This window comes from Xiphophorus hellerii, chromosome 2 (genome assembly GCF_003331165.1).
Source record: "Xiphophorus hellerii strain 12219 chromosome 2, Xiphophorus_hellerii-4.1, whole genome shotgun sequence".
NCBI classification, from domain to species: domain Eukaryota; kingdom Metazoa; phylum Chordata; class Actinopteri; order Cyprinodontiformes; family Poeciliidae; genus Xiphophorus; species Xiphophorus hellerii.
The window spans coordinates 3902203-3917235 of record NC_045673.1 but is presented as its reverse complement, the minus strand read 5'-3'; the positions used below and the strand labels follow the sequence as shown (position 1 = coordinate 3917235).

At 36.4% G+C, this 15033-nt stretch overlaps 2 protein-coding genes across 3 annotated transcripts; both read left to right on the top strand.

The window, feature by feature from the left end:
- The first annotated feature begins 2514 nt into the window (after nt 1–2514).
- On the top strand, nt 2515–5190 carry il17c (interleukin 17c). Its single transcript, XM_032579306.1, has 3 exons — nt 2515–3233; nt 3344–3561; nt 4717–5190. Exons 1-3 carry the CDS (start codon nt 3219–3221, stop codon nt 4958–4960), a joined length of 477 nt encoding a protein of 158 aa, XP_032435197.1. The 5' UTR covers nt 2515–3218; the 3' UTR covers nt 4961–5190.
- Nucleotides 5191–6711: 1521 nt separating this feature from the next.
- psme3ip1 (proteasome activator subunit 3 interacting protein 1) lies at nt 6712–14826 on the top strand. 2 transcript variants are annotated; one of them, XM_032580844.1, is made up of 8 exons: nt 6712–6819; nt 9042–9178; nt 9261–9359; nt 11157–11278; nt 12310–12455; nt 12950–13023; nt 13370–13555; nt 14554–14826. In XM_032580844.1, the coding sequence occupies exons 2-8, from the start codon at nt 9052–9054 to the stop codon at nt 14556–14558; spliced, it is 759 nt and encodes a 252-aa protein (XP_032436735.1). In that variant the 5' UTR covers nt 6712–6819; nt 9042–9051; the 3' UTR covers nt 14559–14826. The 2 variants fall into 2 exon arrangements, with proteins under 2 accessions (XP_032436735.1, XP_032436727.1); XM_032580836.1 differs by having other exon boundaries at nt 13370–14826.
- Nucleotides 14827–15033: the final 207 nt, after the last annotated feature.

Genomic DNA, 15033 nt, shown 5'->3' with positions numbered 1-15033 from the left:
ATATTTAAAACTGTTAAAATCTTTCCTCCTTGAGTTGGTCCATTCTAACTCAACGCTCCACTGGACCACCGAACTTTCTTGCTGCAAAAAGTGAGCATGTTTTCGAATTACTATGAAAACCAAAACAAAATTAAATACTGTCATTTTATTTTTAGAAAATGTGTTTTTTTATATAAATTTGGCTTGTCTCCTGAGCTGAATGTCATGTCTAGGCTCAGGCAATTAAAATGTCATAAAATTCACTTAAATTCACATGAAATAAAAACTACCAACAAAAGAACATGGACCTACGAAATAATAAAATAAATTAAAAGAGTTTAAGAATAACACTTACACTCTTCAGTGAAACACTTCTTAAGAACACTGAAGAAAAAAATATTAGTTCTACTGGCAGATTATTTCACTTATAGCATGATATTTTTTTCCACATTGTAAATAAATAACTTTTTCATCAATATCAATTTTTAAACCTAAAATAAGCTCTTATATTTTGCTGTTAAGTTACTTATTTTCTCTTATTTCAGGTGTACTAAGATATTTGCACGATTCTTGGTTAGATTTTGTGTTTTTGCTCTGTTAAAAACAGATTGCTCAGATTATTTCTTCAAATGAAACAATCTGCTGATGGAACTTGAACTTTTCCTCAAACATTAAGGAATTATTGATCCTACTTTGCTGAAAAGTTTCTTGCTTTGGCTTAATTCAAGTGTAGCAGGATTTTTTGTTTTTGCAGGGAAAAGTTTGTAAATTGTTGGAATTTTAATACTTGCTCTTTCTTTGTTTTGTTTTTTTGTCACAGGTAAAAGTGAACTTTCCCTCTTCAGTCCCTTCAAAAGCTCCAGAATTCCCACAATAATTGTCTGTTTCTGTTTTTTTTTTATTATTGTTTTTCTTTCTTCCTTTCTTTCTTTCTTTTTTTGTCCTGTCAAACATTTCGGTAGTAGTGACTCAGGTCAGAGTCCCTCCCTTGATGTTGAAACACAGGATGTCACGCTGGGTGCGTCGGGGTGTCATGCAGCTCCAGACGCAACAAAGGGACTGTGAAGACTCTTCGGGATCGGATGACCTTCGCATTTGATCTGATGACTTACTTGGCAGCTGCTCTGAACAAGATGCTGGAATTTCTTCTGCAGGCTAACATTATATATGGTGCTATTTTGGGACGAGCAGCGTTGCATCACCAGAGGCGGAGCTGAGGAAACCTGAGCTGTAATTCAAGTTTCAGGAGCTTTTTCATGATCTCATCCTCAGTGTCCAACAGCTTCAGATAAAACTTTCCAGATTTCTATTGTTTGGTCCTGGCAGCATTCAGTCCCGCATCGTCGTTTCCTCATCCACACACGCAGCGCTTGCGGCTCTGCTGATCATTGCCCTATAAAAATAAAAACAAAACTTAAACAGGTTGAGCGAGACCTGGATCTCATACGTCTACTTTACGTTTTTTGCACGTCAGGTTTTAAGGATTTCATCATCATCATCATCATCATCATCATCATCATCATCATCATCATCATCATCATCATCGCCATGAAAAGGTCGGAAATCCTGCAGCAGCTCCAAGCTCGCGCCAAACAGTGACGAAATAAAATAACAGAGAAAAGGGAGAAAATGTTCGACTTTTCACATGAGGAAAACTTTCCGGTTCAAAAACTTTAGTTTTAAAAACGTTTAAATATTTTCTGTTTGAGTTAGCAACTTTTTAGCTGGTCTTATCAGCGCCCCCTGCTGCTCATTTTGATGAACTTCAGCCTTTATCCGATTTGCCCTCGTTTTTTCTGTCTAAAAAAATATTCAAAGTTCTTCCAAGTAACTAAAACTTAACAAATTAAACTCACAAAAATACAGCACAACATAGAAGTCTTTATTTTTCTACTATTTCTTGTAGGGTTATTTCCTGAAAACAATAAATTTACATAATTTTCCCCATTTTTCCATGTTCTGTCCAAACAGCATGGCGGATCTGGTTACCTTGCAGTGTCAGGGAAGATTTGTTCAATAAAATGGGGAACATAAACTATCTCTTCCTGTTTCAAATAAAAATCTCAATTATATCTCGTTTGGACAAGAAAAGATTTTAAAGAGACAGTATATTGCCGTACAATATGTGAGATAAAATGGAGAAAAAGTGGGAATTAAGATTATTTATTCCCGTTAGAAGTTATTTTTTTCTTACTAACACGCTCAGGGCCGGTCCAAAATGATCTGCGGTCCCAAACTAAATCTCATTAGGGGCCAATTTCCTATTTAAAAAGTGAAACTCAAATATCACAAATATCAATAATCTATTGAAATGCACACATTTAGTTCTGTTAGTTTTTATTTGTTTTGTCTAAAGTCTAACAAAAAGCCAAAGTTAAGTTTTTCTTTTCTATAAAAGGTGAAGAGTAAATTTAGACCAATAATAAAAATTGTTTTTATAGCAGAAACTTATTATATCTACTTCTAATCATACTTGACATGTTTCTGTGAAATATTCTTAAATCTTAGTCAGAGGTTTGTATGTCAGAACCTGTGAGGAATGTCTGAAGAGACAAAAAAATTAACTAAGTGTCTAATAACAAAAGGATTTTTAAGACCAGATAAAATGCTGGTTTGCACTACAACATGTAATTCATAATGAAATGTTTGAGATGTATCACTTTGAGTGTGATCTGCCAGTGGAACTAGTAACTTTCCATCAACATTAAGCTGCTATCTTTTCCTGAAAAGTTACCTGTAAGTTAGTTTTGTCTTATTTCAAGTTTACGAAGACATTTGCACTAACTAAACCAAACATACCTGGTAAGATTTTGTACATTGGCATTGCTAATTCGTCTTCATTTGATTTTTATCATCATCATCATTTACTTGCAGTCATATTTGACTGGCTTTAAAACCTTCTGCAGCAGCAGGTGAGGTCATCGTCACTCTGGGTCAGAGGGGGGGCAACTTCCGGTTACCTGGACAGGCTTGTTTTTATTTTTAATTATACTTTTAATTGTGCGTGTCTCTCCCTCTCTCTCTCTCTTGGTTCATTTGGGAAAGAGGAAGTCTGGGAGCGTTTCCATTTCCTCATGCTGCCGGTGTTTCCCCCTCCGCTTTTCCCTCCTCCCGTCCAATCAGGCGCAAGCGGGGCGGAGCGCGAGCAGATTTAAGATGAGAATGCCCAGGCGCAGATTACAACCAGGATTTATCACAGAGATTAAACCATCTGCTTGAGTAAAAGTCTGCAAAAGAACATGAAACTAGCGCAGGTGAGTGATGGGAATCTCTCACCCCCTCCTTCTCCTTCATCATCCTCCATCATCATCATCATCATCCTCCATCATCATCATCATTCTCACCCTCCCTCTCCTCTCTACAGATCTTCATCCTGGCGCTGTGCGCCGCGTCCGTGACGATGCATCGTTGCTATAATGAGGCCGAAGTGGAGAAGAAGGCGCTGAAGAAGCTGAAGAAGTTCCCACGTCCCCCGGACATGACGCCCTCCCCCAACTTTTCCCCCGGCTGCCCGCTGGAGCTCTTCAAGAAGCCCGCCTTGGAGCCCTTGGAGGATCGCTCCCTGTCTCCCTGGAAATACGAGTGAGTAGAGGCTTTAATTCAAAACGCAAAAATATTCCTCTGTTTTATTCTTACTTGTTTATTGTAACTGTGAAGGAAACAGAAGCTGATTGCGATAAATAAATAAAAAGAGAGAGAGAGAAAAGAAAATCCAAACTGGATGTTGACAGACTGATGGAAACTCCGGATGATTTCCCAGTTAGACTTTAACTCAGAAAATTTCCCACTTCCACGCTAATACGATCTTTAATTTCTCTATTTGTGCCTTTTTTTCTTTTCTTTTCTTTACGCCCCTCAGATTAAAATAAGTTAAACTTCCTTTTACGTTCGCGTAATTGCATCTAATAATAATAATATTAGTAAAATCTTGCCGATGAGACAGAAGAAACGTTGTTTTTCTTAGATTCTGACTTTGGGTTCATATCGGAATGGAAAGTTCCGGCAGCCAAGTCAAAGTAAAGCGCGCAAACTTTGTGACAGGTGAAAAATATCAGATATTCAGAGGCGATTAAAGATAGGAATTTATTGCATTGCTCGGACAATGAATCAAATTAATTGTTCCTTTATGTATTTAAGGAACAACAAAAAAGACAAACTGTCCTACTTTGTTAGTTTATATATCATATTATTGGGTAGATAAATGTGCTTCTCACCATTATTATTCAGGTTTAACTTTAACTGGCTGTTTTATTCTTCAGGGGCGTTCTTTGCATTAACAGTGTCCATGGGCAAATCTTTCCCTAATGCCCCCCAAACTCTGCACTTTTCTTTATTTTATCTTTACATTAATAACTGGAGTAAAAGTGTTGCTTTCATGTTTGACTCCCACTGAAAAGTTACTTGCAAGCTAGTTTCGTCTGATTTTAAGTGTATTCAAAATATTTGCACTATTCTGAACACACTTACTTGTACTTTTGGTTTAGTTTATGCATGGTAAGATGCGGTTTTGCTGTGTATTGTGCTTTAAATCATGACGAGTTATGCTATATTAACACCTTATGTTTGCAGTACCTTGATAATAAGCATCAACAAATTTAACCGACAGCAAAGTTGTAAAGAACAGATTCTTTATAAAAGTTAAATACTGCTTTAAGAGTAGCTTTATGTAATAAATGTCAAGTTTACCCTTTAAAGTTTGTGTTTAAGTCTCACTGAGTCGTCTTCTTCCATCCACAGGATAGTAAGCAACACTGAGTTTTACCCCCAAACGTACACCCAGGCCGTCTGCCTGTGCAAGGGCTGCATCATGTCCAGAAACGGCACGGTGATAGACAACCAGGACTACAACTCAGCTCCGGTGATCGGCTCCTGGGTGTTCATGAAGAGGGAAAAATGTAAGAAAGGCGGGTACAAGCTGAAGCTGGAGAGACGGGACGTGATTATGGGGTGCACCTGCGTAAGGCCGTCCTCATCACGCTGACCCCCAATCCCAGCAACTCCTGCGGACTTGGAGCTCAAGGCAGCACCACCTCTACGAGGTTCTGAGGACATATTTATTATCTATTTATTTATCCAAGCTATGATGGGTTGGTCTCTCTTAAAACTAGTGTGAAGCTCTGCATAGTGCAGCTAATGGAGGGTATTAAATACCCGATTCTACAACTGATGATGTTTCATCAAAAAAAAAGCTATTGTGTACTTTTGTTATAATAATAATATTTGTTGGAATTATTTATATTATTTGTTTGCATTGATTTTCATCATGAGACTGGTGTTTTTTTTACTGTAGATGTTTTGTCCCAGTGGGACTTCACAGTTCAGCTTCGTTGAAGCACAATGAAACAACAAATAAATAAAATGTTGAAACTTAAATTCAAAACAAAGCAGCCTGTGTCTGACTTATTTGATTGTTCACAGTTTTTCAAAGGTCCAAATATACAGATACATCTAGAAAATCAGAAAGTGAAATTCATTCATCAGAGTAAAAACACAAAATCTTACCAAACATTTTTGTTAGTGCTCTTGAAATAAAACAAAACTAAGTTACAAATAGCATTTCAGTCAAATTTAGGAGCTTGTTTGAAGTCAATAATTCCTTACTATTGAGTAAAAAAAACTAATTTCTCTGGCAGATTAATTCACTTATGTCTTATTATAGGCAAAATAATCTGCCAGACAAATTAGCTTCAGCAATAAATATGTTGAAATTTAGGGATATACACTGAAAAACACAAAATATTACCATGCTGGTCTAGTTTCTAGTTCAAATATCATTGTATACTTGAAACAAGACAAAACCAGATCCCAAGTTAATTTTCAGCAAGATATAGGAGCTTGTTTTAGGTAAATAATTCCTTAATATTAATAAAAGAAATTATTAGTTGCACTGTCAGATTTTTTCATTCAAGACATTTTCCCCATGTCATAAGTTATAGAAATCATAGAAGAATCACAGTGATAGAAATAATAAAATTATATTCATAGAAATGAACAAGCTTTATATATATATATATATATATATAATAATGGTAATGGCGAACCAACCAGACATTGTCGTAGTGGATAAACAACAGAGGAAAGCCGTTGTGGTAGATGTAGCAATACCAAGCGACTGCAACATCAGGAAAAAGGAGCACGAGAAACTAGAGAAATACCAGGGCCTCAGGGAGGAACTGGAGAGGGCCTGGAAGGTGAAGACCACAGTGGTGCCTGTGGTCATCGGGGCCCTCGGGGCAGTCACCCCCAAACTGGACCAATGGCTACAACAGATCCCAGGAACAACATCAGACATCTCAGTCCAGAAATGTGCAGTCCTTGGCACAGCCAAGATACTGCGCAGGACCCTCAAGCTCCCAGGCCTCTGGTAGAGGACCCGAGCTCAGAGGATAAGAACCACCCGCGGTGGGTGAGAAGGGAATTTTTTATATATATATATATATGTTTATTTTTGTTTACGTTGCTCATCTATTTCTGTTCTGTGGCGGCAGAAATATGTGGATATATTAGTGGTTTCGAAAGAAACAGCGCCTCCTACTGTCATAGGCGTAGAATTGTATCCGAATGAGTTGCCTGTCTTGAAATATGTGAAAACCTTTCACTTTATTTCGGTTGTCTTGGCCTATGACTTTATTTGTATAATTTAAAACACGAGAAGAAACTAAAACATTTTTTAACAAACGTGTACTCGTCTATTTTTGACAGCAACCGTCACTGGTGGTTGATCAGAACGTAAAATTACAGTTTAGGTCAGAACTAATGAGTTGGTTGTCGGACCTTTTTCAGCGTAACACCAGGCGGTGATAAATAAGAGCAGGTTGTTAACCGCTAGCCGTAAACTCGGTAAGTTTTGGAGATTAAACAATTAATTCAGCTAATATAAACCAGCCGAATAATTACTCCGAGGTTGTGCATGTTTAGCACCTGACAGTCAGACGTACTGCCGGTTTTGAGTCGCTGATAGCTGCAAGAAGCTAATGGAGCTAACATTAGCTTGTGTCTCGCTCCATCTGAACTAAATTCAGATTATCTTTACACACCTTGACAGATGCCACGTTAACACATATCACTCTGAAAGCTTTAATCGGTGTGATAAACTTTCATTTAATAACATTTATCTGAATATTTTAAACAGGGACGGTCAAGAACAGGCAAAGCCTGGGGGCAAAGCCCATATTCACAGAGGAGTTGTGTCAAAAATGAGGATTGTTTTGTCTACAATTTAAATGAAAACTTGCAAAATAATCACAAAAAATGGCTTAATTTCAAAATACTTCTTTGGTATTTCCCTGACTTATTGAATATACATCTCTACCTATTATTTCCTACAATCATCAGTTAATAACCCTGTAATACTAGTTGTATTTAGTGAAAAATCCACAGTAATTTAAAGTTTCATATAAATAGAGTTGAAATCAAAAGAATTTATAAGACAAGATTTTATGTATAAGTTTAGACAATAGACTTAGAAGCCTCACATTGAGTATAGAAGACACAATAGTAAAATCCATTGGAATATTGCTTAAGATAAAAATACTTAATAAATATAAATGGTTTGTATTTATATACAAACCATTTATATGGGGATTTTCTGTCTGCTACATTATTCAGAAATATGCAATGTGAATAAAACAAATATTGATGTAGTGGTTAGGTTACAAAAGAGAAATTTAGTAGCATATGAACCAGTTAATAAACTTTTTATTTAATTCTTTAAAATGTATAGCACTCATGCATATATAAAAATACCAGAAATAATGTATAAATCAAAGAATATTCTGCCTTGAAACTAAAGTGCAGATATTTTGTTATTTCAATAGTTATTTATTACTTTTAATGAAGTCTAGACCTTCCTCTGACTAAGTAGGAATATGGTTTATTCAGTCTTACATGGCTATTTTAACAGAGGGAGAAAGAAATGTATAATGAAGGATTGTTTTGGGAAGGTTGCGGTTATCATAAATATGCAAAGCTGCACCCTTCAGCGTGTGTGTTAATAATTATTCTGGCTGGGACTCAGACATTTTGTTCCTTAAGACCTTGATTAGGTCTATAAACTGCATTCTTCTTGATTACAAATAAAGATCAATTTTAACTCTCAGAAGAGGCTTGAAACTCTACCTTACACTGAATGTAACTTAAGCTGTTTTGTACCATCTGTTCTGGTTATTACTGGACATTTAGTGCTATGGAAATATATTGATTGAATGTAGCAACAGAATTTATAGCAGTCAATCTGGACAAAGTTCATGAGTAACTATGCAAATACAACTAGAGGCTGACAGTTACACAATGTAAATGTATTGTATTTTTTTCAGCAGCAGATAAAAGTTTGAGAGAACGGTTTAGCAAGATTGGAGCTGCCGCTTCTCAGCAGACCTATTTACAACGTGGCAAAAATAAAGTGATTTACTATCAACATAACTGGTGCTTCTGTAAAGTGGAGAAAAAAAATATTTTATTTTCCTTTCTATAACCTTAATTTGACCAGGAAGAGTACGTTTGTAAAAGAGTGGTATATTATACAAAACAATTTAAGGTAATATATATATATATATATATATATATATATATATATATATTTAAGGTTAAAAATCTAAAAAATAAATAAACATTTTGCAGCTAAAAACTAGGACACATTACCATCAGTTAATCCACTGAAAAACAAATTTAAATATAAAATAAAATATTGCAGAGAAAATTAGGAAAACATTACATCAGTGGAATAAAAATTTTTTTCTCAGAAATATTTTCTTTTCTTTTTAAAAAAATAAAATAAGAAATACATAGATAAATAAATAAAGTATTAATACATTTAAATCCCATGTCAGAGTGGTGCAACAAATACAAAAAGCATCCCAAAAACAGAAAAAAAAAGTTGAGTTTTTTCCCTCTTCGGACTTCCTCCTAAAGTTAATCATTTTGATTATATTTTTAGTCTCTCTAATATCCATTATGGTTACATGGTAACATTGCTTCTTTTAAAAAAAACATATATACAAAAATATCTAATTTCCCTTAAAACTTCGTCGTACTCGCAGCTAAACGTGTCCCGCTGTCTTTAGGGTCGCTCCGATGGCCGGGGGAGAAGCGACGGGCGTCGACCTCAGCAGGAAGTTTGTGTCTGAGTCGGAGCTCGACGAGAGGAGGAAGAAGAGGCAGGAGGAATGGGAGAAAGTCCGGAAGCCCGACGACCCGGAGGGTGGGCGCGGAGCATCCAGAAGACTCGGATCCGGCCGACTCTGGCCCGTTTTAACACACGTTTGTGTCTGTGTGCTCACCAGAGGTCCCGGAGGAGGAGTACGACTCCCGCTGCCTGTATGACCGGCTGCAGGAGCAGAAGGAGAAGAAACAGCAGGAATTTGAGGAGCAGTTGAAGTTCAGTAGGTCCTTTTATTCCCAATATACTCCAGCATTTTACTGTAAAAATCATTAAAGTGTGGATAAAAGCATAAACATTTGTATGGTCACCGCTCATTTTGTTTATTTTTTACTTTAATTTCAGGATGGCGGCCATCTTGCCTGCCATTTCTGAGCGTTTATAACTAATTATTGCTATAAAATGTTACCCATTTTGATAACTTTGATTAACTTTATGACTTTGGCCATCCTATTCATACAATTTGTAAGTAATAATGTGAAGCAAAATCAGCTGCTGAAAATGAGCCATCATCCTCCTACCACTTCCTGTCAACTCCTTCATCTTTTTCCCCATTAGTAACATCCGGTTGTTGATCACATGACTCGGGCGATGCCACAAAAGTCTGTAGTTTTTACGAAATACAGTCATTTCGATAGAACTGAAAAACCACCTCATCCTAGATTTAAAGAAAACAAAAACATTTGTTTATCAATAACGGGAGCTTTTTCAAAATGGCCGCATTTCCAATGAGGAAATTTATTTTCATAATTCTAATTTGCATAATTTTAAGGTAAATGGAAGTGTAGCTACATTCTTAATTGTTAGCCTTAGATTCTGCTAATTTTGTGTTTAGCGTTAGCATCCAGTAATCTTCTGAAAAATGATTAGTGATTTAGCGTTAACTTAGCTAAGACTCTTGTTTAGCGAATTAGCCGTTAGTGAACCTAACTTGTGCAATAACCACTGTAGATTTTAGCGCTAACAGAAATTCTTCATTACAACCATTTGGAAAAGTGTCCACCAGAGAAACGAAACATATCGAATTTCTATGTTTTAAAATGTGTACGCTTTGATTGAGCACCAAACACATTCAGCTAATGGACAATTTTGGAGGAAAATTTTTTTTTCCATGACAACTGGCAACTGGCCATCTTGAAAATGTTAACATTTATCAATAAGTATGATATTTTGTGGGTCCAATTGTGTATGATTTGACACCAGAAATATTCATCTGTGATAAATATTGGTAAATTTTCCTCGACGACCATCTTGAATTTTTTAGTTTTCTGATTAGCGGAAAGCTAAAATCACTTGCTTAGCAAATTACAATACAGTGAAACTAAGTCTTTGGTCAACTCTGCCCACCGCTGGCAATAACTGCTACTAATTTCAGGTGTGTTGGAATTTCAAGAATTATTTCTCTTTGCTAAGCGCCGGAAAACTTAGTGAGAATATTTTTCTTGGTAACTTTCTTTGTATATTTTGTTTTTGCATTTAAGTTTAGCAGGAAGGTAATTTACCTTAACACATATTTAGATTGTCTCAATGTAGTGAATATTTATTAACACTAATTTCTCAATTATTGATTAATGTGTGTAATTGAAATAAAGGTTGACATTTATATAGTATTAAACAACATTGTTGAAATTGGAGGATTTTCTTTTGTTAAATAAATGTTTTTGTTCTTTGACCAATCAAGTGTAAAGGGTGTGTGAGAGACATTTGAAAACATAAAATTAGTTTTATTTTAGTTAATGTTGTCCCTGCTGTAGAATACAGAATACTATCACGCTACAGTCATAGTAATGGTAACAAATGATGTATAACAGTGAATTGAAACTGTATTTTTTTAGTTTATGTATGTTGTTTTTATCTCCAAGGTGCGGTGCTGGAAATGTTTAAAAGCTTACCTTGAAAATGCCTGAAAAATGTTTGATTTTTACTGTTGGAAAAGTGAACGAACCCCGTAGACAGAAGTCACTGTTCATTTTTGGATGTCTCAGATTAATGCCGTTTCTGTCTTGCCGTACGCTGACAGGAAACATGGTGAGGGGACTGGACGAGGACGAGACCAGTTTCCTGGACGAGGTTTCCCGGCAGCAGGTCCTGGTGGAGAAGCAACGCAGGGACGAGGAAAAGCAGGAGCTGTTGGAATACCGAATATCCTCCACAGATTTAACTCTTTTTTATTATTATTAATGTTGTTATTTATCATTTTGTGATTTTAAAGTTGCAGAAGGATGTTAAAATGGATTCAGTTGTTTTCAAGAAGTCTTGCTACTGACAATAATTTGATGCTGATGTCTTATAAATTAGTATTTCTATTTGTAAAACCAATATCTAAGTTTCATTTCTCAAAATGTTCAACAATCTTCATTTTATTCTCATATTTTTTGTATCATTACGCCTTTTGTTGTCGTAATATTATGACATTCTCAAATTATCACGATTTATTCTTAGATTTTTTTCAACCTTGTTCTCGTAACACTGATGTTTTTTTTTTATATTTTGGTAATCTGGTGTTTTTATTACTTTTTTTTCTCATACTATGATGACTATTCTCATATTACGACTTTATTCTAGTGCAATTATGACTTTTTTACTTCTGTTATCACAACATTATTCTGGTATTTTAACAACTTTATTCTCTTTCATTGCAACTTTATTCTTGTAATTTCAGTACTTAGTTCTCATACGACTTTTATTGTCATAAACCTTCATCTCAAAATATTAGATTATAAAAAAACTACGATTTGTTTTCATTTCAGTAACTTAAATTCGTATATAATCTATATCCATCATACAAATTTAGATATTTCCAGCCTTTATTATTATTTTTTGAAACTTAATTATTATAGGTTAGGGATAATGAACGCCTAAAATTCTGCTTTAAAAAATGTAAATAATGAGGAAAAGTTAAATATGTGGACCTCGTGGTGTCACACCCTAATCAGCTAATTAACTCTTTAATTAAAATGTTTCCTGCACCTTTAAATGTTCTCAGTCTTGGTCAGCTGTCTGCTGAAGAAGCGACAACAGGTCATTACTAAAAAAGCCTGCATACAGAGCACTACATGCAGGAATATTCACAGAAGGTTGAGTGGAAGGAAAAAGTTTAGGCTGGAATTTTAAACGTATTTGAAATAAATTTGATCTATCCCTGTTTGATCTCCGTAACTCTCCACCGTCACAGCGCTCTGGTCAAGCAAGCGTCAGCATCCGCAGAGAGTCGGAGAGAGTCAGAAAAGAAGGCGGGGCCTAAACAGTCGGGGGCGGAGCCAAAGACCAGCCACCTGTCTCAGGCTCATTTATTAGTGGGAGCTGTGAAGAGACGCAGGTACGAAGTTCTTCAATGGTTTTACTGAAACATGAAAATTACTCCTGGAAAATAGAAAACTGAGTGGAAAAGATTTGGTTCTTAATATTAGTTTTTTCTTGTTTTAATAGATAAAAAGTCAGGATTTCTAAAGATAAATGAACATATGAGGGGGAAAAGGAAAGAAGGGATTTCAACTAGTTTACTTTTTTCTTTGTGAATAATCCTGATTTAAAATTTCTAAAATTTTCACGATTCAAATTCCAGGAAAGTAAAGATAATTTGAACAGGATTTTCCATAATTTTCCATGATAAATCAGTCGTAGTTTCTCCTTGGGGTTGGGAGGCTTCTCTCTTTCCTTTTTCCCCTCCTCCTTTCTTTATTTCTTTCCCAAAAATGGCGTCAAACTGCGGGTTTTTCTTTACGTTCTTTAAAAAATTTTTTGCTGTATTTTTTGTGTGATGAGTTTGGAAACCATGGAAACCGTTTGTGAAGCCTCTTCTCTTCCTCTCAGCTCCTCGCAGTCGTCAGACGGCGGCAAGAAGCCGAGGGTGGAGAACACGAGAGGAATTGGAGACAGACTCGCAGGTGGGCATCGGTCTGAAACAGAAAAATAAATGTTTTGGTTTTTAGCAGCAAAGATGCAGAAGAAGAAATCATTCGGAAAAAAAGACATAATGACTCAGATTTGAAGAAGGATGGATGATCTAAGAAAGGAGACGAGAAAGGAAGGAAACTATTTTTTGTATCGTTCTCTTGTAAAAACAGTAAAATGTTCTCAAAAAACCTCAAATGAATGAAGGAGCGTTTCGTTTCCCCCAAAACATTGTGGATATTTTGTGTCTGAATCAAACTTTTTCTTCAAATTTTCTCAGTTTTTATCAATCTTCTTGGAGTAAACGGCTGTGCTGATTGTGACTGTTTTCCTGTCCAGAGCAGGACGGAGGAAGCAGGGAAGTTGAGGACCGCCGAGCCGTCCCCGGCCTCACGGCAAAGACGCCGCCGTCGGCCGCCCACGGCATGCTGCATCTGCCGTCGGCGGCCGTGTGCGTCGGCGTCTTACCGGGGCTGTGCGCGTACTCCGGCAGCAGCGACTCCGACAGCAGCTCGGACAGCGAAGGTAGCGTGGACGCAATCATGTCGCCGTATCCGCGGCACAACAGGGCCTACAGATAGACACACACTCACCCACCCACAGAAACACTAAGCGAAGCGTTCAGCTGCAGCTCCATAGCTGCACTTCACTGTAAAAATCCTTCAACTGTGGATACAAGCATTAAAATTTGCTTGCAGCAGAAATATGGCAGCCATCTTGAACTATCAAGATGGCTACCATTATTTAATATTTGCAAATTTAGTGCAAAAATAAATTTTTCTTGATGTCTATCTTAAAAAAATGGCAGCCATATAAAATTGTTCAAAATGACCGGAAAATGTCACGGAAAATTTGCACATTTTCTTTGACAGCCATCTTGAAAAATGGCAGCCATCGTAGATTTTTCAATGACAAATGGATGGAGTATTACAAATTTAATGCAAAAATACATTTTCCTTGACAAACATTTTGAGAAATTACAGCCATCTTGAATTTTCCACAATGGCTGTTAAATATTTGCAACTTTAGTACAAAAACAAATTTTCCTTGATGATTGTCTTGAAAAGTGGCAGCCATCTTTAATTTTTCAGTGACTAATGGTTTAAATATTTTCAAATTTAGTGCAAAAGTAAATTTTCCTTCATGAACGTATTACATTTTTCAAGATGGCTGCCATTTTTAGATATCTGGAAATTCTTCGATCATCTTGAAAATTCGCAGCCATCTTTAATTTTTCAGTGGCTGTTGTTGTTTTCTCCAAGAATTAATCCGCTGGGATTATCTGTCCCAGTTTAGGTTCTTGTATCCGCATGTGAAAGATTTTGCTGAAATCTTGAGTTACCTGCTGCAGCTTGTAGAGGTGTGTTCACTCCGTTCCTCTCCCAGCTGTGAGTTTAACTGTTTCTCTTTGTCTCCAGACAAAGTTCAGCCCTAAATCTCTACCTGATCTGTGCATCATTTCATGTTTTTTCGTCAATGTGGCTCTGAAATGTGACTCCTTCCCTCGATCACGTCTCACGCAGTTTAAGCCGACCCCCCCTGAACCACAGCGACTGCAGGCTGTGCTATTGGCTGAGGGAACAGAGACTGACAGCTGTGGAGCGAAGAAGAGAGGCCCCTTTAGGACTCACTGTAGGATTTTACGTTTGATGTGTTTTATCATCAGAGGAAACTTCTTTCTGTCTCAGATGTTGAAATATTCTGTGTTTACAGACAGATTTGTGAGAGTGTGTGACAGAACGACGGCGCTCCCTGCAACTGTCATGTTGTAATAAACTGATTTATTGATCAGCATCCAATCAGTGGGATGTTTTTTTTTTTTTTTTAAATTAATTTCAGGATTTAAGGTTTAATTTTCTGCACAGATTCAGTCACAAAAATGAAAACAGGAAAATTTTCAAATGATTTTTGTTTTCTGGGTTCCTTAATTTAGTAGATTAGTAGTGTTGTCTTTTATTTGTTGCTTTTTGTCCGTCCTTCCTCGCCTTTTGCTCCTTGAATTC